The 22,858-nt window shown below is 33.6% G+C and overlaps 1 protein-coding gene across 4 annotated transcripts in view; it reads right to left on the minus strand.

The window, feature by feature from the left end:
• Positions 1 to 22,858, minus strand: part of LOC145245989 (uncharacterized) — a 325,168-nt gene that overhangs the window by 194,357 nt on the left and 107,953 nt on the right. For 3 of the 4 annotated variants that reach the window (XM_080107785.1, XM_080107786.1, XM_080107787.1), the window contains 2 exons: positions 14,774 to 16,016; positions 3,654 to 4,016 (listed from right to left, as the gene is read on the minus strand). In XM_080107785.1, the coding sequence (XP_079963911.1) occupies positions 3,654 to 4,016; positions 14,774 to 15,620 (1,210 nt within the window). In that variant the 5' untranslated portion in view covers positions 15,621 to 16,016. The remainder of the gene's footprint in view (positions 1 to 3,653; positions 4,017 to 14,773; positions 16,017 to 22,858) is intronic. The other variant, XM_080107788.1, reaches the window with a different exon arrangement.

Genomic DNA, 22,858 nt, shown 5'->3' on the forward strand with positions numbered 1-22,858 from the left:
TGGAAAGGGTGATAGAAAAAGAAAGATAGGGAGATAGGGGAAAGAGAGAGAGAGAGAGAGAGAGAGAGAGGGAGAGAGAGAGAGGGTAAACTACACTTCACCGTTTTTGTCCTCGATTAGTGGAGGAGAAGACTGAGGGAATTTTTTTGGGAGCTGGATTTTCACAACATTAAAAACCAACCTTGTGTCTAACTCTACCCTTGTGGCAAAACAAGTAAATAGGAACAGTGTGTGTGTGTGTGTGTGTGTGTGTGTGTGTGTGTGTGTGTGTGTATGACAGAGAGAGAGAGAGAGAGAGAGAGAGAGTAAACTTTGAACTAAAAAATACATCATCCGCATGTTCAGTTTTAAATAACTGCTATTCGTTTATGCTTCTTGTACAGTTCTATTGCAGCATTGAAAATGAATTTTTAAAATATAATTTACTTTTTTATGTTGCAATGTAGTTATGTAGGAAGTGTGAACAAATGTATTTGTTAGTTGAACGTTTAAAAAAAATATACACTGACCATTAAAGCACCGAATACGCAATTGGTAAAAAAAAAAAAAACAATACACCCGCATGTTCTTTCATGGTTGTATTGCAGCATTTAAAATAAATTTTTTAAATATAATTTACTTTTTTATGCTGCAATGTGATTGTGGAGGAAATGTAAATTAATATATTTGTTACTTTAACGTTTAAAAATACTGACAACTAAATCAACGAATATGCGATTGGTAAGAATCAAGATTTTTTGGCATTTTTTTACACACGCAAAAAGTCACAATCATTATTTTTCGACATTTGTAAAGCAATATGTTTTTATTATTAATAATTGATAATAAATATATAAAAATAAATATTAGTGTAAAGCGAAATAGTAAAATAATTGTTACTAAAAAAAAATGAAAAAAAAACATTTTTGTTGCGTTCAAAAGTGGTAGACTTTTGCCGAAAATAAACGATTTTGAAAAAAAAAACGTTCTTTTAATATTGTAATATTTTCTAATCTTAAATATAAAAACACACTTGGATTAGATAAAAACATCGCATAATGTTGGTTCAGTAGTATTTTAAATTATTGATTACGAACACACATACTTTTTACATTTTTATTTATACAGATATACTAGCAGAACCCATTAATCGGCATTACCAAGTGAAAACATAACAGATCCAGAATAGAATCGTTAAAGGACTCCCCTTGTAAACAAATTAAACTATGGTTGTTGTAGGTGGCCACTGTCATTCCTGGAAATTAGTGGACCCTGGCAGCCGTGGCCCAAATGAAATAATCTGGCTTCCACTGTCAGGCATTTTTTTCCAGTGGCAGGTAGTGAAAGCCACTGTCTGTGACTATCAGGTTGGTTACTGGTGATTAGTGTTGGTTTTGGGTGATAACCTAAAGGTAGTGGATTCTAAAAAAATGCATTTAAGGGAAAAATATTATTACATACTTATTTGTCGAAATCAGTATAACTTCATAAAATTACAAAAAATAGTCTATTAGAAAAATAATAAGTAAAAACAGAAGTTTTTAAAGTTAGGGATTCTCACTGTACTCTTTAGAGTGATCGAAATCAATGGCAGATAATTGCCTTTTACCAATGACAGTATCCTCTATCTCAGCCATTGTTTTTTCTTCTTGGTATACTGCACGCATTTTTTTTTAAAGTAGCTCTAGCACATCTTCTACTGGTCAATTTTTAGGGCGTTCATTGTCAACATTAAGACCCAGGAAAAAGTAGTCCTGACTATTTCCGTTTGTTGTTCGAATCTTCTTCTTCTTTTTTTGAGGTTGGGGGAATCAAATCTTCCACAAAAAATATATTAAATTAAATTCCAGTTTTACGTCATTTTTTTTTAACTTGTTAGGTGAAAGTACAGAATAATTACAAAACATCCTTCCTTTTGTATTTGAAGAATGGGTTTTCGAAATAATACTGTAATAATTTCAGCATGGTAACATACATGTATGAAAAAATAGATAATGTCTTTGACGTCTTGATAATCGCTCAAAAAGAGTAAATTAGATAAAATACTCCACACAAAGTAAAAGTGGTAAGAAAAACAAATATAAGACAAATAAGCCAATAAAATGTACTTGCATAATATTTTGGTGTTTTAACTTATTTGAAATCGTTTATTTAGTTCTAAAAAGAAAGTATCGACATGATAAGTCACAGCTTTGATTCCTACATAATCAGTCAAGAATATAAAATTAAATCCAATCGCCCACAGGAATAAAAAAGACAAAACAAATAAAGCATTATAAAAGTCTTGGTAATCACTCAAAAAAAGAAAAATATTAGTACCCATAAAATAATTTTTTTAGGCTCGTTTTTTTTTTTTTTTTAGAGATCACCGTAGTAAAATTTTAAGGGTTCCAGTATTTAATTTTCATGATTTTGAGTGATTATCAAGACTTCAAAGACGCTATATAGGTTTTTTTAGTAGAATTGCATCATGTTTAAAAGTTAATATAATTTTATATGTTTGTGCGATTATCGAGTGTGAAAAGATGTTATGTATATTTTTTTTATTTATGCATATATGTTAACATGCTGAATTGTTAAAAATAAGTTGTCAGTATTTATGAAACATTAGGATAATTTTATAAGGTTACCAGTATTTAATTTTCTGTTTTTCAGCGATTATTATATTTGTATTTGTTTTTTTTATCACTATTGCCTCCTATAGAGAAGTCCTTTTTTATGTTAGAATGTTCTCAGAATCCATTATGCAATTATTTTACTGCAGTAATCTTTAAAAAGTATATTTCAGTTAAATTTAAGCTTCACAGCATATGTTATTAATATTAATTTGTTAGGTGAAATCATGCAATAGTTGCAAAATACTATTCCCTCCTCACGTTTGTTCCTAGCGACACCATATTGTAATGTTCTGAAGTGTTCATTTAGAATGATCTAATTCCGGAATAAGAGAATTAGCGGGCAACCAATCAGATGCAGTGGACTTTCCCAAGGGAGACTTCATTATTTTTTTTATTCTACTATGAGAAAGATAATGGTATATCTGTGTATATATGAGTCAGTTATGGTAGATGTAAGCATAAAATATATGGAACGTGTAGACTTCCTCCCAGTGTCAACTGGTTGCAGTGGTAGGTTTAAATATTGAGAAGGAAAAATAGGTACTCCTTCCTCTAACGATGTTGCAATTGTGATGGTGTTAAAATGTAATGTGGTATTTTATTATCATGCTTGAATGTGTCTGCAAAGGTGTTTGAAAGCTACATTAGATAGTGGCTATTAGCCTAGCTATATTGAAATTGTCTGTGGCATCTGTTGTTGCAAACCTAGGATACTTTTTTACAGAGAGAGAGTCCTATGACTACTTTAGTATATACGCTTACCTTTTTCAATAGGTGTTTCATTTTATTATAAATAGATATATACGCTTACCTTTTTCAATAGGTGTTTCATTTTATTATAAATAGATATATACGCTTACCTTTTTCAATAGGTGTTTCATTTTATTATAAATAGATATATATGCTTACCTTTTTCAATAGGTGTTTCATTTTATTATAAATAGATATATACGCTTACCTTTTTCAATAGGTGTTTCATTTTATTATAAATAGATATATACGCTTACCTTTTTCAATAAATGTTTCATTTTATTATAAATAGATATATACGCTTACCTTTTTCAATAGGTGTTTCATTAAAATCTTCAAGTTGAATCTTCTTGAACATTTCGATATTTCCACTGACCATAATGTAATGGTGTGGAATCTTGACTTGTTCTCCTCGCAAGTATTCTACAACTAATGTCAAACTGTCAACAAACGTTTCCCATGTTTTAATAATTTGAAGAGATGGTAGGATTCCTACTACTGTAACAGGAAAAGGGCTGCAATAAATTTTTCGGAGGCATTCTTCAAGGATATTGCTCAGCTTGAATTCTTCCGAACAAATTTCAGCATAAATCACTTGATTGGCTGGAATATCCAAAGGAATGTTTTGCCAAATCTTATAACGGTGCCTGTCAAGCTCCAGGGTGAAATCTATAAATAAAATGAAATGCAAAAATTGTTAAATATAAAATATTTAAGAATATTCCTAGGAACCAAAAACAAGCAGAACAATAAAATGGTTGTGATGATGGATATGCATGACTTAATTTTCCTCATATTCCTTGAGAGAGAGAGAGAGAGAGAGAGAGAGAGAGAGAGAGGGTGGAGATAGAGACAGAGAGCAATCTCAATAGAAAGTAATTATTGATTTAATTATTGAAAGAAATACGAAACAATTCACTAAATTTTATGTTTCTGAATTTTTGAGATGAGGCTTGATTATTCCTATTATTTGGATTCTTCAGATTACTGTTCTCATCTTGAGTATTGTTTTCACAACATTTCAGTCAATGTAACTTCTAACCTTCTTCAGGTGTATCTGTCAAACAGTGTGTATTTGTCAAACTTGGAATATTTCTGTTAAATCCAGGAATCTTTCTGTTGAACATGAGAATCCACGCACAATTTTGAATGGAATCCATTATTTAACCTGACGGGACTTATGTGCACTCATTCCATCAACCATAACTGAGTAGAAGTTCTGAGTAATTCACAATTGTGCCAGCCACACTCCAAGTACAATTGTGAATTACTTAGAACTTGTACCCAATTATGGCTGACAGAATGAGAGCATGCTTCCCTTATGGATTAAATAAAGGGTTCCATTTGAAATTCCCTAAGTTTAACAGAAAGATACACCCAAAGAAGGTCAGAGGTTAAATTAACCGAAACATTGTGAAAATAATACTCAAGATGAGAACAGTAGTTTGAAGAATCCAAACGAATTCACACATTTTTATGTATTAAGTTTCACATTTCAAGTTCAATTTAAACGCAATATTCCAGAATTATTACAGTTATTTAATGAAGATTATATGATTTTCTTTGGGTATATTTTGGAATGAAAGTAATGACACCGAGAATAGTACAACCTCAAAATAAATCCTTGTTAATTGAATGATATAAAGTAACATACTCCATTTGTGAGACAACTTTGTACTGAGAGAACAGAAATACTGACCTATTTCTTGGCTTCAAATCTATATGGAATAATCCATATACCCGACTTTAATAAACAACTTAATATTTTGCAAATTCATAGAAATGATTTTTAAAATAAAAAAAAAACTTTAAAAAAAATTAATAAACAACTTAATATTTTGCAAATTCATAGAAATGATTTTTAAAATAAAAAAAAAACTTTTAAAAAAATTAATAAACAACTTAATATTTTGCAAATTCATAGAAATGATTTTTAAAATAAAAATAAAACTTTAAAAAAAATTGGTCATAGTTAAGCAAACCAAATTCTTTGCATTAAAAGAAGAAATTTACCGGAAGCATGTTTGCGTTCAGCGTGAGTAAGAGACCTTGAGAAAAGGGCAACTGGTCGACCAGCTTGATTGAAAGTGGTTGCTATAGCGGTATCTGAGGCATCAGTTTCAACCACTAGGGGAAGATCTTCATTTATTGAATAGAACAGAGCCTTTCTGATTTCGTCTTTTATGTTATTGAAGGCCTTCTTAGATTCTATGTTGATGGGAAAAGAGTCATTGTTAACAAGGTTTTATTTTCTCGGAGAATTTAGATATCCATTACGAATAATATGAAAATAATACAATGACTCGATAGTTCCTTGAGTGGTCGTAGTCGTTCACCATCTGGTATAATTGTTTCGTGAGTTATTGTGTAACCAAGGAAATCTATTGAGGTAGATGGACTTTGCTTCGTTGAAAGTCAGGTTATGGACCTGAGCAGCTTTTCGAAATTTTGCAAGATTTTCGTCATGCTCCTTTTGGGTATTCCTGACTATAACTATGTTGTCAACATATGCATGAACTCCCTGCAACTTATGTTGCTTGATGATGTTATCCATCGTTTTTTGGAAACAAGCAACACCATTAGTGATGCCAATCGGAACTCTACAAAATTACAGGCAGTGTAGATTTTCTCTTCCTCTCAAATGGCTTTCTGGTGATACGCACTCTTTCAATCCAGGCAGCTGTAAATTTTATATCTGGAAATTTCAGCAGATCATCCATCCTTGGTAGAGGGTAAGCGTCTAATGATGTGAATCTATTGATTGTTCGACTGTAATCAACAACCAATTTTTTTCTGTGACGCTCATCAGTAACAATTAAAACTTGGGCTCTCCAAGATGAGGTACTTTCTTCAATTACTCCTTCCCGAAGCATTTTCTCAATTTCTGACATTATAAATTGTTTATCTAGATTTCCAAACCTCCTAGATTTAGTGGTAATAGGTTTACAGTCTGGAGAAAGGTTTGCGAAAAGAGATGGTGTTTCTACTAAAGCAGACTGTACACTGCAGGAAACAGAGCTAGGAATTTGGAGACTTCCCTTATGACCACCGAAGTTAAAAGAAACACTAGAATACTGCCTCATGAAGTCTCGGCTGAGAATGACATTACTGCAAGGATCCGGTAAAATTTCAAATTTTGTGTTAGCGTACAACTTACCTTGTAAATTGATGTTGACAGTACACTTTCCTTTCACTGGAGCATTAAGTGACAAGGAAGCCATATGTACCCTTCCAGTAGGTGGTTGTACTTTAAATTTATTTTTCTTAACAAAGTCTTCCGAGATGAAGAATCCAGAGCTCCCAGTGTCTATCATAGCTGTTGCTTCAGTTTTCTCAACTAAAATGTATACAGAAGTTGGTTCTAAACTACCCGAAGAAGAAGCAGATGTATTTTAAAAAAAATTGTTTTTCTTTGTTGGAGGATCAGACAATATGGACATTAGCTTGTGTGATTGTGTAGATGCTGACATGGCTTGAGATTGAATGGAAGCAGATGTAGATTTCTGAGAATTTTAACACACCCTCGCAAAATGACCTTTAACATGACATTTTTTACAAATGGTGGATCTCGCTGGACAAAATTTCCGATCGCGTCTGGAATACCCCCAAAAATAGCAAATAGATTTAGTTTTTATGAAATAGAAGTATCACAAAATTCATCCTCAGATTTATTATGATAGTTTTATTCATCGTTAACAGTAGCCACCGTGTCATAAGAATGAGTGTAAGGTTCAGAATGAACGTAGGATCCAGAATTTTTCTGTGCTGAATAAAGAGCTCTAGCTTGGTCAACAGCCGTATTTAAATTAAGTGTTCTATTCTCAAGCAATTTCTGCCGGATAGAGTTGGAACATAAACCAGTAATGAAGGTGTCTGTTTTCAATAGCATTAACTGCTTGAAAGTCGCAATCTTTAGCTAACAAAAGTAACGATTCTATGTATTCGTCAATGTTTTCATCGTCTTTTTGTCTTTGAGTTGACAACATATGTCTAGCGAAAATTTCGTAAGTGGGTTTTATGCATAAATCACTGAGATGATTCAGAGCAGAGGCATACGTCGTATGTTCTGCGATGTATTCGTATACGTCAGGAGAAACATGATTAATCAAAATGTCTAACCTGTCAAGATCGGTTGTGTTCTCGGTAGTTGTTCTTCGTATGAGAGACGATATAGTCCGAAGCCAATGTTTAAATGTTTTGTTTATGCCGGTTGAGTTAGGAGAGATATCCAGACGATTGGGAGTTAAAAATTTGTCCATATTTTTTTTTTTTATTAATTCATTAAATTGTTGTCAAGTGAGAACAAAAGACACGTTTACCTAGAATAAAGGTTTTAATGAACGAATAGAAAATACTAGAGAGTACACAGCAAGGGGAGATAATTAGACAAACACAGTAAACACAAAATATGAGAGTTTTAATATTACGACAGATTTAAATAAGTTTGTTTTAGCAGCCTACAAATTGAAATATAATTATAATTTATAAAAGTTTGGCTTAAGCACCTAATACATTGAAACATCATTATGATTGATACAAGTTTTATTTTAACAGCTAATACATTGAAACATTGTTATGATTGAAATAAGTTTTATTTTAACAACCTATACATTGAAGCATCATTTTGATTGATACAGTTTTTTTAAACAGCTAACACACTGAAACATCATTATGATTTAAACAAGTTTTATTTTAACAGCTAAAACATTAAAACATCATATTGATTTTAATAAGTTTGTTTTAGCAGGTAACACATTGAAACATAATTATGAATTATACAAGTTTTATTTTAGCACCTAATTCATTGAAACATGATTGTGATTTTAATAAGTTTTATTTTAATAGCTAATAATAAAAACATCATTATGAATAAAAAGTTTATTTGAGTAGGTGACACATTTAAACATCACTATGATTTATACAAGTTTTATTTTATCAGCTAATACATTGAAACATTATTGATCTATACAAATTTTATTTAAGCAGTTAACACCTTTAAACAGCATTATAATTTATAAAAGTTTTATTTAAGAAACTTATACATTGAAACATTATGATGATTTCTACGTTTTATTTTAACAGTTAATGCATTGAAATCTCATTACTATTTATAGAAGTTTTATTTTAACTGCTACTACATTGAAACATAATGATTTATTCATGTTTTATTTTAACAGATGATACATTGAAACATCATTATAATTTAAATAAGTTTGTTTTAGCATCTAACACATTGAAACATCATTATGATTTATAGAGGTTTTATTTTCATAGCTGATTGATAAATTTATTTTTATAGCTGATTCATAGATTGAAATCTCATTATTGTTTATAGGTGCTTTATCTTAACTGCTACTACATTAAAACATCATTTTGATTCATAGAAGTTTTATTTTAGCAGCTAGCACATAAAACCATCATTTTATTTATAAACGTTATATTTTAACAGCTAATACATTGATTTATCATTATGATTTATAGAAGCTTTGTTTTAGCAGCTAACACATTGAAACATTATTTTAACAGCAAACACATTGAAACATTATTATGATTTATACAAGTTTTATTTTAATAGCTAACACATTGAAACATTATTATGATTCATAAAACTTTTATTTTAATATCTAACACATTGAAACATTATTATGATTCATAGAAGTTTTATTTTAATAGCTAATACATTGAAACATCATTATGATTATACAAGTTCTAATTAAACAGCTATCACATTGGAGCACTTTTATGATTCATAGAAGTCTTATTTTAACAACTAATACACTGAAACATCATTATCATTTATAGAGGTTATATTTTAACAGCTTACACATTGAACCATAACACACTACAAAGATTTAGCACATAACACTTTTTTAAATAAAATTTAGTTTATATTCTTTTAAATGCAGAACGTTAGAACAAAATTGTGAATAGTAAATCAGAAATAAAGAAAAAATGGATAAAGGGGAAGGAAAAAGAGATAGAGGAAAAAAAGAGAAAGACAAAGAAAAAAGAAAATGAGAAAAGAGAGGAAAAGAGAGGGAGAGAAAGAGCAAATAACCTGCTAATGATTATTATATGTGAACATGAGCAATCCCTTCTACTTTTTGGACACATGTCACATATATGTGCATGATGAATCTTCACTTCTACACTATTTTGTTATGGATTACCAATGGGTAAATAGGAAAAATCCAAAATGGGTCCATCAATGGACCCATTTTGGATTTTTCCTATTCTCGATTTTACTATCTTTCTCGTTGGAATTTTATCATATCCTTTTTTTCCCTTTTTTCCATTTTTTATTTTCTTAATCTCATTCAATCCCTATAAATTGTCTCCGACTGTTTAATGACTTTTTTAATGCAAATATGATTGATTTCCTGTAATGCTTTAACCTGCACAATTTATTGTATATTTTCCAAACTTCTTTTTTCTGATGAGAAGAATTGCATTCTTCAAAACTTCATGGAATAAGGGTTTTCTTGGTTATTTGCTTTCCTTGTCAAATAATTCAAATTTTATATACCTTCCTTACAAGTTTATAAGTTTTGTTTTGAAAATTTGAATAAATTTCCAATAACAAGATTTTAAAGTTTATATTAAATATATATATATATATATATATATATATATATATATATATATATATATATATATATATATAACTTACTATATGGTTAAGAGAGCAGGTAGCATAGTTGAGGCTTATGGTGAAATCAATACTGTTGGACTTGCCAAATCTGAGGCCAAAGGGAGACTGTCACTAATGTTTCACCTTATGGCAATGCTATCTACTGGTTAACTAGACAAATGAACCGTACTAACCAGGATGTTATGAGTGAAAAGTGTATCTGGAATAATACTTGTGATATGATGAAGGCTCAGATGGAACATTATATGAAAGCCTTAAATATCAAGTGGCCAAGTAACTTACTCCCTGAGATACTTCCACTTGCTGTATCTCATGTGTCTGTAGAGTTGATTCAGATGATCATCGACAGGATGAAAAATAAGATTGCTAGACTGTTTGAAATCGTTATCAAGATACTGAAAGCTGCTGTCAAAGAGGGAATTGAGTTGGTGATGTAGTTAGCTGAGACAGCTTTTTGTGATGATGACATCCCAAAGGATTAAGAAATGAGCTATATTCTGAACTTTTACAAGGGAAGGTGAGCTCCTTGACAGCAGCAACTATTGTGATTACTGACTTGGCAATGAAACCGCTCAAGCATATCTTGGACATGTGCATCAATGAAACAATTTTGACAGGAAAACCTTTTCATTGTACACTAACTGCATGAAAAGTCACATTCAGAAAACCTCTCTACTTTGCATTTGTTGATCTTGAGAAGACATTTGCCTGACAGTCTATGAAAGTGCTCTGGTGACCAATGAGAAGTCTTGGCGTGAAGGAATAGATGTTTGCATTGTCCAGAACATGTATGCAAATGCTCATATTCATGTTTGTGTCAACAGTCATTGCAGTAAATAGTTTGAAGTAGATGTTGGAGTTTATCAAAGTTCAGTACTCAACCGTCTTCTCTTTATCGTGCTTCTGGGGGCAATTTCTGTGCAGGTATCTTATAAAAGATTCTGTATGTAGGTGATCTTATCGCAGATTTTCTGGAGGCATACAACTCCAGGTTGTTGACATGAAAATGGGCCTGGAAAACAAAGGACTAAGAGTCAGCATGGTGACAAAATTCCCAATCTTCAGAGTTGGTGTCAACCTCCTGCAGGAGACTGGCATGTTCCTTATAGTGCTTGTCACAGAGGTGTAGCTATAAACTTTATTAAATGCTCCTAGTGAAACCTATGGGTCCATGGGAAGTATAGTCTTGCTAGAAGGCTAGTAGTTGACCCAGATTGTTTATTGCAGATGGCTGGGTGCTTCCTTACTAATTAATGGTAGAATGGTAGAATGATAGCACTTGTGTATGTAGCTGGCACCTCCAATTGATGTTGAAACTACTTTCCGCTACCTGGATGACATGTTGAATGCTCGTGTTTCCAATGTGCTATCATTGCTCACTGTTGTGTTGCTTGGGAAAGGTTCAGGAAGTTACTGCCAATCCTTAGATCTAAGCACATTTCTTTCAGGACAGTGCAAAGTCTTTTCAGCTTCTGTTCATTCTGCCATCTTGCATGGCAGTGAAATATAGGCCCCAAATGTTTCTTATTTGCAACAGCTTCAATGAAAGGTAAATGTCGGAGAGCAAACTAAAGGAAAGAATCCTTTCAACCATGTTCTATATTGGTGGAATACTGAATGCCTTATATGCTTAATAGCTTAGATGATTTGATCATGTACAGTGCCACCTCCTATATCAACACACATCAATACTTCAGACATGAAGGTGCATAGTAGGTAAAGAAAGGCCTGACTTAAATGCATATGAAATGACTTGACTGCATGCAATGTGATGATGATGATGATGATGATGATGATGATGATGATATAGTAGTTTTAATACAAATCATAGTCATTATCACAAGATTACAATTTTAAGAACTATATGTACTGATTTTGTTTATCACAGAATTCCAGAAAAACAATGAAATTTATTTATTTATTCATTTCTTACTGTTTAAACCAACAGTGCAGAATAACAACAATTCTTAACAATGATTTGCCTCCTCCTTTGAGACTTGCATTTAGAAATATCCGTAAACTTAGAACTAACTTAGATGATGTAGAATCATTTCTCCAAGCAAACTCCCCGGATATCTAAGCACTAAGTGAAACTAACTTGCACTCCTCCATCCCCTCTAACCACTTTAACATGTCTGATTATCTTCCACTTTGTGTTAAGGACTCTGACAGACACCTGCATGGAGTTGGAGTCTATATTCGTAACACCCTTCCCTTGACTAGGGAATCTAAACTAGAATCAGACGACCAGGCCTTGTATTCTTTAAACAAACATGTCTCTGACAGCATAGATGTAGCACTTTCCCTTCACACTAGCACCCAAATACATGAAATTAGTAACTTTAATACCCACCACAATAATTGGCTTGGCTTCTCTAACTACACAGACACAGCTGATAGCATTATCCATAACTTTTCTATATCTCATTCCTCAACACATACTGTAATATTCTGTCTCTCAGATCGTTAGGACCAGCAAGCCTCACTTCTGGACCTATTTCTGAACACAGTTCCTGAGAATTCTGTAACCATTACTCACTCAGTAATACTGATCATGATGTGATAATGAGAGACATCACTCTAAACTTTCGACCCTAAGTTGAAAATCCGTTGTTCAAAATGACAAAGTACTGCAATAAGGCTAACTGGGATGCCATCATAGATCATATCAGAGATGCCTATAGGGAAATATCTTTTCTCTTCATGCCGAACATTGACAAATGAGACCACTGAACGGTTCAAAGCAGTAATTAAAGCCCATGTTTCTACATGGAAGTTCTATAACAAACCCCACTCTTCCCAATGGAATTACTTCTACTTGCGCAGCTTCCATTGCTCGAAGGCAACATGCATACCGCAGATTTATCCAGCATAAGTCCAGTACAAACAAACAAAAGTTTATAGAAGCTAGAAGTAATTCTAAGAAAGAAATAGCTAAGAGAGAATATACCAGAAAATGCATTGAAGTGGAGAAATTAGGAACTCGTAACTTCTGGAAAATCTACAACAGTGCAGTAAATGATGAACAATCAACAATTCCCCCACTATCCAACAATCATGAGGTTGTTTGCATAGCAACCGAGAAAGCTAACATGCTTGCCCGTCAGTTTGCCTCAAACTCTATTTTGGACCCAGCAAACCACTCCCTCCCTGATTTTCCTTTTAACAACACTAGATGATTTGAAAATCACCCCTTCTCATGCTATCATAAAAAACCTAGACACCTCAAAAGCATATGGACCTGATCTCATTCCGGCTGTGCTCCACTGAGGTTGCTCCAATTCTCTCCAAACTTTTCAACAAATGCTTTATGAATCTTGCTTCCCTGACTGTCAGAAAACTGCTTCTGTGGTACCAGCTTACAAGAATTCTGGCAAAAAAAATGACCCATTAAATTCTCACCTAATTAGCCTCCTCCCTTCTTTCGCCAAAATATTTGAGTCTATAATTAATCAAGCTATAGTCCACCACCTTACAGTTGCTAAACTTCTATCCGACCATCAATATGGATTTAGGTAAGTCTGTTCTACTGCAGATATTCTAACTGTAATCTCTGAATATATATATATACTATGCACTGAACAAAACAGGGGGAGGGAGAGAGGGCAGTAACCCTAGATGTATTTAAGGTCTTTGACAAGGTATGGCCCAATGGTCTTCTCATGAAAATCAGATCCTGGATGAATACTTAACATAATTAAATGCTTCTTAAATAAGAGTAGAATCCAGGTTGTCCTCGATGGTTGTACATCAAAACAATATGATAAAAATGTTGGTGTACCTTAGGGGTCCATCCTTGGACCTTTATTATTCCTGATATTTATAAATTACCTCCCTGATAAAATTGTCTCTGAGATGAGGAAAATGAATGAACACATATCGAAGGCTATGGCAGAAAACCTACAGGAAGACCTCCAGTCTGTAGTGGGACAAAAATGGATGGTAATATTCAATGCTGCCAAGACAAAGCTCGTTTCTTTTAATAATTACAAGAAATCTTTTCAACCTCGAATAGTTATGGCTAAAGATACATTATCTGAAAGTACTTCTTTCAAACTCCTCAGTTTAACATTCACAGGGAACATGAGTTGGAACAGATACATTGAGGACATTGCCAAGGCTGCTGCAAAGAAGGTGGGCTCTCTCTACCATGCTAGAAAGTTACTTACACCTGAAAGTTTCTGTACCTCTACAAGGCCACCATTCGTTCATGTATTGAGTATTGTTGTCACATTTGGGTTGGTGTATTTGCTACAGGGTTCAAAAGAGAGTCACCAAACTAATAGGTCCTGAACTGTCATCTAAGCTTCAACCTCTGTCTCATAGATGAAATGTTACATCCCTCTGTCCGTTTTACAAGTATTTTAGTGGTAGATGTTGTGACAAACTACAAGCCCTTGTACCCCCTTGACGTAAATACCCTCAACAAACCAGACAGCAAAGTCCCATCCTTAAACAGTCGAGATTCAGAAAGTCTTCTACTCTAATAGTTTGTTTCTCAGAACTACTCGACTTTAGAATTCCCTTCCAGGTTCCTGCTTCCCCGACTGTACTGACAAGTCTAATGTAAACAGACACCTTGCTGCTCAACTCCCTCAACTGTGCCTTGCTTGTTAGTAAAACTTGTTAAGTGTAATAAAAAAATCAATTGTTGATTTCATATTGTTGGCATTTGGTGCCTGAAATAACAGCAGTAAAAAAATAATTGTTCAGTTGAAAAATTTGTTGCTAGAATTGTGTGGTACTTGATGATGAGCACTAAAATAACACTTACCTTGGGATGGTTTCTGACGATCTAAAATAATCAGATTATCAACAGGAATATTTCCAGATTCTTCTTTCAACATGTAGGAAACATTTGTCAGTGGATTCACTTCAACAACTAGAGGAATACTAGCAGAGCAAACTTGGCCTTTCACTTGAAATTTGTTTTCAATATTTGATAAAATGTTATTTTTTGTTTCAAACAGCAATCCATATTGGTTTTCATCAAGCAAATAACTTTGGCAATTTACATTTCTTATTTCTTCCTGCAATTCCAGAAAAAGAGGCTGGCTTATATTTCGGATCCAGATTTTTCCTTGAGTAGTTTCCTCTATTTTTAAATGGGAGAATTTCTTATTATACCTCATAAATTCGCAAAAGTGAGAAGTGATTTGAATATCTCTCGGACATTCATAAAAAAATTCTGAGATCTTCTCAAGAATAAATGCAGAATCGTTCACTGTACTACACACATATGTCTTTGAAAAATCTTCTTCATTAAAGATGGCACAAAAGTGTAATTTTTGCAAAGAAACAATATGAGCATTCCATTTTATAATTTCTGTTTTCATCCAGGATTGTTTAAAGGGCTCATGGCTGATAACATTCAGATCATTCAGCTCAAGAAATTTAAGTGGGTCATTTTCATAACTTATAAAAGTTGCTTTTTTATCTTTGTCAAGAACTAAAAATTGTCTACCTTGAAGAGCAACTTGCAGTTTCTTGACTAAGTTTGGAAATGTTTGGATCCAACTTTTAACTTTAGAATGATAAAATTTTAATGTGTTTTCATCAAACTGAAAAGACATGGGTCTTTCATCATTATCAATACCTACATCGCTGTAAACCTCTTCCATTGTTTATTTTCAAATATTTGATAATCTACCTTTTTTATCAATCTACTTGCCTTTCAATTTCTTTTTTTTAAATGTCTTCCTTTTCTTTTTCTTTTTTCCCTCTCTCTCTCTCTTTCTCTCTCTTACCCTTTTTCTGTCAGAATATTTTTCATTAGTTTTTCTCAGAAAAATTCTTTATAATCAGATTTGTTTAGACAAATATTTATTCATACAATTAGCAGGCTATAACTGTCAGATATATGTTGATATAACAGCTATATTTATAGGCATCAATTTATATTTAAACATGGATTCAAATCTGTGCCTATTTGATGTAAAGATAAGATAATAAATGCCGTGTGAAGTCTTCGTTCATAGAAGTATGTTGTACTGGTTCTTTTCTATTTGGTTAGAAATCTGAAACAGAAAAAAGTATTATTTACTAAAAGATATGCCAAGATGGAAAGTATATAAAGAACTAAAGAGTGTAAAAATGGAAAAAAAATATAAAACATTTATGTCCTTCAGCTCCAGTGTAAATAGTTGTGTTGCAGGGCCGGCCGGCTGGGGACAATCGACCCAACAACTAAGAAGGTAGACACAGGCAAAAGTAAACAGCAAAAGGGTCAAGAAAAATGACAGACTCAGGTTGTTTGGTTAAAGACGAGGGTTCGTCTTTTATTTGTAAAGGAAATGTGAAATAGGGTTTGAGATCGTATGATCTGGATGCTGGCTGTCTGAAAGATCGCACATCACAGGAGGCTAAGAACTGGAGGTCTGGAATAGGTACTCTAGATGTAGCGTGGTTTAAGGTTGTTCAGGGCGATCCGGAATGGTCGGTGGACACTGAGAATGTGGGTCAGTGTTTAGGTATGGGCGAACAGTAAACACTGAGAACGTGGGGTCAGTGTTAAGGAATAGATGAAAGATCGACACTGAGAACGTAGGGCCAGTGTTTAGGAACGGATGAAAGATCGACACTGAGAACGTAGGGCCAGTGTTAAGGAATGGACAGTCGACACTGAGAATGCGGGGTCAGTGTTTAGGAATGGACGAAAGGTCGACACTGAGAATGTGGGGTCAGTGTTAAGGAACAGACGAACAGTTGACACTGAGAACATAGGGTCAGCATTAAGGAATGGACGGTCAGTAGGGAGCTAGGTGCAGGTGAGGTTGCAGATCGGAGGAGCAAGGTGCAGGTGAGGTTGCTGGAAAGCTGCAGGAGATGCTGGAAATGACTGGAGACTGGAAGTCGCAGGAGTAAGCAGGAGCCGCTGGAGTGAAGTGAAGTTTGCTGCTGGTGGTTCTCAGGAGACAAGCAGTAGTGAATTGTATTAATGGTAGAAAAACTTATTACCCCTAAGAAGGATTGTTTGAACTGCTGTTGAGACTGCTGCTGGGAATCCCTCGGCTGGTGGATTCAACCGACATGACTGGTAGTGTTAGTCGCACTTCGGGAGCCTCCACCTGCTCCCAGGCCAGATCTATCTGACTAGGCTGAGGTGGGCTGTATTTATTTAGACAGAGTGATGTTAGACATGTCACTCCCACAAGACAAACAAACGACTCTAATTAATTTCAGAACGATATTTTTGTAATCAAGAGTAACTTGGGAGTTTGTTGATTCTATCTGAATAAATTTTGTCTAAAAGTAAAAAGTCAATTGCTTGAATTATTGACATTAAGCTTAATACATTTGAATTCCCACGTACGTAAAGGAGTCAAGGATGGAAAGAAAGGAAAAGCAAACGTGTTCACTGAAACTGGATGTTGTTCATACGTTTAGGGAGCATTAGCTTTTGCATCCTTTGTTTAAGAAAAGGAAGACAAAGAGAAAACAGAGGGGGTGAAGAAAGAAAAAAAAAAAAAAAGATAGGTAATTTTTGAAAGCGCGACAAGACCCTCTCCTTGGATAATTGATCATTATCAATTAATAATAGGTGTACATCTTGTATTTATTTGGGAAGGTGACCTTTCTTCCTCGACGGGTGTGTCTAGTTGACGAGATGGACAATTCTGGAGTTGGCTATACCCTTGGTGTGCTGGCTGCGATGGCATGGTTGATGGGACGGGTGTGGAATCTAGGTGGATTGAGACAAGTTCTGTTCCTGGTGGCGTTTTTTCAAGGGAGTTTTTATAATACATCACTTTATTCCATAACACTGGGGGCTCTCCCTTCCATTTCCATTTCACTGTCAAAATTGGCCTCAAAGTCTTTATTCTCAAGTTTATATACATCCTGCCGATGGACAGCTACAGCACAATGTGCATCTCACAACTTTACTTCAGCTTTCTTTATAGTCACACCACTCATCTCATTGATGACATCTGTACCAATTATGACATCAATCCCATCAATGATGTGACTCATTACTACTGCCTCCACTTTTACTCTATGGACCTTGATCTCCACTTTCCAAGCTCCTCTGCATGTTATGACCCTTCCATCAACTGCTTTCAAAGTGTCATTCCTACCACATCCACTGATGAATTCAGAATTAATTAATGTGTTGGTGCATCCAGAATCAACAAATGCGGTCATTACCTTATGATTCACCTCCTATTATTGGAAGAGGCCAGTACTGCGCTTTTATTCTGTTGCCGGAGTAGCTACTGGTGCAGAAACTTCTCCTTACCCGTTTCTGAAGGCAATATCTTGCTATGTAGCAGATCTTGCCACAATTGTATCACCTCACTCTAGGTCCCTCTTTATAATCTCTCATAAATGAATGCTTTTCTGCGTATTACTTTGTGCACTCATACTTGCTGCCACTGTTCCAGTCTCTCGAATTCTTTTGATGACTGGAAGCCAAGCAGTTGGTATCAGTTTGCTAACGTCCATTCTCTCTACATGGGGTAACTGTTGCAGAGCCACACATACATCATTCGGAAATCTTGTGATAAGAGCAAGTTTGGTTGGATGATCTAGCCCCATTCCTAGGTATCCTGTTAATCCTCTCATCCTGTTCATCTTCTGCACTCATCTCAAGGCAGAGAGCCAGCCCATCTCCATGTAGAAGGAGGGGAATAAAACTTGCCAGATCTTGCATTTTTTGCAGCTTAGCAACTACTTGCACTTTTTTCATCCATACGATGGCATCACCTTCTTTGCTAAAAGGTGGTATCACATCTTTTCCCAATCTTAGTCCTGATTCCATGATCCTTTTGCGCTGAAATAGCTTGTGATTAAATTAGTCAAGTCCCATTTGTTAGATTTGACACACTGCTGCCTAAACTCCTTAGTCCAAAAACTCAACTCTCCACTATAACTCTCTCAACTTCAATAACACCTGCTGATCGAACTTACTTCTTCAAAATCCAACTCCAAAATGAACGCCCTCTCTGAAAAATCAGACCTCTTTTATTTCCATCCAGGAGCATCTCATTTCCATATCAAGTGGTAACATTGCAAGCATATAAAGAGATAAAACAGCCATTTTTTTTTTCTCCGTTTATTTTTGGTCCACCCAGATTTGTACAAGTTGCACAAGGCAGATGTCTAACAACTTCTTAAACATTTCAGACCACAAGAATCTTACAATATATTCATATTTAAATAATCCTATTAAATTAAATTTCAATTTTTTGTACAGAAAATGTATTGCAATACAACTTTTTTTTAACCTTTTCACGATATTGCAACATATTTATGTGTATTTCCTGCAAATTACTTGGAAATCATGTCTGGAATCTTTCAGTGCCTTATTCGGATTTTTTGCACAAAATACACCTACATGGCAAATTTTATTGCTTAATCTTGCAATTTAACAAGATATATCATTTTTAATGAAAATGTGTAAAAAAAATGCGACAGAAGGCATATGGTCTTAAAAATATCCAAAAGTGTGAGGCACAAAAATAGTCATAACTTCCTTATTTTTAGTCAGATTTTAAAAATTTCAAAAGATTCTTTCTTAGATCATGAAGCACTGTCTATGTATGCCATTATTGAAACATTTTAAGCAATTTCAATTTTTTCATGTGTATTGCTACTAAAAGATGTACAATGGAAACGTGGAAATTAGAAAATAGCAAATAAAAATACAGACATTTTTTAGGGAGACTTCCTATTTCCACTACTTTCATAGTTATCATGACATTCACTAACATACTCAGAATATGCAATGAAGAATATAAATTTATGAAAACAGAGAAAAAATTAATCACTGCATATATATATATATGTGTGTGTGTGTGTGTGTTTGTATATATATGTGTATAATGTACATATATATATACTGGCAGAAGTACCTGTCGTTGACTGGGTTCAAAAACAGCCTACGGAAAATGGACTGTGATTGATGAAAGTATGATAGGTTATGAAAAGGAGGGAGTTGTAAAGAGATAGGTTTTGATACTCAAAAATGTTACCCTAAGCAAAATATGATGAAAGTAAAGATAATTTTCGCGAAAATATATTTTTTTTATATCAACTTTGTTTCCATTCGTAGCCAAGAGTGACCAACAAAATGATGTTTCCTTACAAAGAGAAAATGTTATATATATAATAATATTAATATACAAGAAATAAATGTTAACATAGTCAATAAAAGTTACTTTTATGGTAGAAAAGTTCATTGGTTTGTGTTTTTATGTAGTTTATAAAAAACTTTTTTTTTTTAATTCACGAACCGGTTTAAAAAAAAATCAAAATGGCAGCGACTTTGAAATGGAGAGCCCCGTTTTCAATTTGAAGGAGGGGCACCTGAGCATTCTGTGTTAACAATTTAAGAAAGTTCCGTCAATGTAAGGAATATTTATAAACATATTTTAATGTTTTCTGTTATTTTGTGCTTGAGGAATATTCGATTAATGCATGTGTAGTTTATATAAAAATTTATTTAAGTAGTTATCGCCTCAAATTTCGTTTTAATTTCGGTTCGCTGAAATTATTTCAAGTAAAGAGCATTAAAAACTATTTCAAAACAAAAAATACACATGAACTGAACTTTTATTGGCTTTGGTAACATTTATTTCTTGTATATTTATTTTTTCAGCTAGTCGTTTGTTGGCTTTTCTGCTAAACACTCTTACTAAATAATATCGATGAAATATTGAAAAACAAAGAAACAAAACAGTTTTGAAAAATAATGAAGCTTTACTTACTTTAGTAAAATAATCCGAAACAGCAAAATGGGATATTAAAAAAGTAAACACATAATTACTTTAGTTTTTTAAAGCAAAGAATCGATATAAATATGAATAAGAAGAAAATGGCACCCTTTTCAAGCAGAACAGCTTTGTTTCAGTTTTACAGTATTGAACGTTGTAGTATTGTGCCGTCGGATTCAGGGTTGTACTATTGTAATGTAAAGAAGCACGCAGAAAGGGTTGTAATTAACTAAATTCCTTCTAGTACACTGATAAAAAAAGCTTAAACATATATAAATAAAAATAAAAAGGTTATGTAAATGTTTTTAAAAAGACACGTAATAATGTGAGCAGGATTTTTTCCTTCTTTTGACATAACAAGTAACGTTCTTATTTTTTATTATTTATCTATTTTTGCAAGAGTGCCACGTGCAAGTGGAGAAGGAAAAAAACAGAGTTATGCAAAATTTGTGTCGAGAAGTATCTAAAGTTCTGACTTTTTTTTTTGGCTTTCACTTTAATAAGAACGTGAATTTATGAGGTGAATTTATTCAACACAATATGATTCAACTCAAAAAAATAAATAAAAGCTAATGTGAATTAAGATTAAAGTTAAGGTGTTATTGTGGACTCTCACCCCTTTTAAAAAAAACTTTGTGACATATTTCCATTCTATGGAGGTCAGGCGCGAACGAACACCCCATAATTTTATTATACCATATTTCTTCAAACTCAAACATAATTATCAAAGTATACTTACGCAAATAGATATGAAAAGTCTTTGTTAAAGTTTGTGCCATATTTTCATGGAGAACAGGCATGAACGCAGACCCCACAATTATATTATACCATCCCTATTTAAGTTGAAACATACTTATCAAAGTATTCTTAGGTACAAAAACCCTTGTAAACGTTTTTTTTTTTCATTTTTTATTTCCATACTTTGGGGGCCAGGCGCGAAGGCAGACCCCACAATTTTTATGAACCACCATTCTGCCAGATCAAGCATACCCATTCTTGATCCTCGATACATCTTCTATCATTATATGTAGTCAGTTTTTTAAAATAGTCAACCATATAGGAGCCTATTTGTGACCAGACACACACAGCTTTATATTATATATATATACATATATATATGCATACACACATATATACACATATATATATATATATATATACACATATATATATATCTATATATATATGTATATATATATATACATATATACATATACAAATATACATATATATATTCTGGCGTAATTCATGACTTGGATTACATAATTAATTAAAAATTGGGCCAGCGAGAAATGTATCGTTTTTGTTATTTTATTTTATCTTATCACCGAGACAAATGAACGTAGTTTCAAGAGAGAGAGAAAAAGAGAGTATAGGAAAAAAAGAGGGAGAGGCTAAACCTAAAAAGAGAGAAAGAGACAGTGAGTATAGAAAAGAAAGAGAGAGATGGGAGAAGCGTCAGATACACAGACTAGCAGGTGGCTAGTGACTGTCCCGTGATCCATGCCAGTCGCTAAGTGACAAATAAAGAAAAGAAAGATACTGAGAAGAGAGAAAGAGACAAAAAAAAAAAAAAGAGAAGAGGCCTTTTGGTACAACAGTCGCCGCTGGCCATAGTGCCAGGGGGATGTGCGAAATTTTCATCCCAACAACAGAGGGAGCGATGTCGTCGAGATAGGAGGTATTGACACCCCCCCCCCATCACCAGCGAAAGGAGATAACGTCTGGGAGAAACTCCATACCAAAAGTGAAAGGAGATAATGCCTGGGAGAAACTCTATACCAACGTCAAAAGTACACAATATCGATGGCGGTAAACAGCAAACTTTACAAACGCGCATCTGGATGCTAAAGACATTTTGACCGAACGCTTGGAACAAAAGGAAAGAAAAGATAAAAAAAAAGAAGAAACTCAGTAAGTCATTTCCGTGAATATTTCCCTTTCTCGTATATTAGGACATTGAATTCATTTTGCCATCATTTGTTTGTACTGAAGATACCCTTTTTTGTTTTGATATATTTCTCATTGGCATCTTCGAATAATTTGTTCTTTTCTTTTCACTTAATTGCATTATTTCTTCCTTACCATAGTTAGTTCATTGTTTTATAATAAAATTTAATTTTGAAAATATTACCACTGGTGTTTTT

This window comes from Euprymna scolopes, chromosome 23 (assembly GCF_053919585.1).
Source record: "Euprymna scolopes isolate OS-2025 chromosome 23, ASM5391958v1, whole genome shotgun sequence".
In the NCBI taxonomy this organism is placed as follows: domain Eukaryota; kingdom Metazoa; phylum Mollusca; class Cephalopoda; order Sepiida; family Sepiolidae; genus Euprymna; species Euprymna scolopes.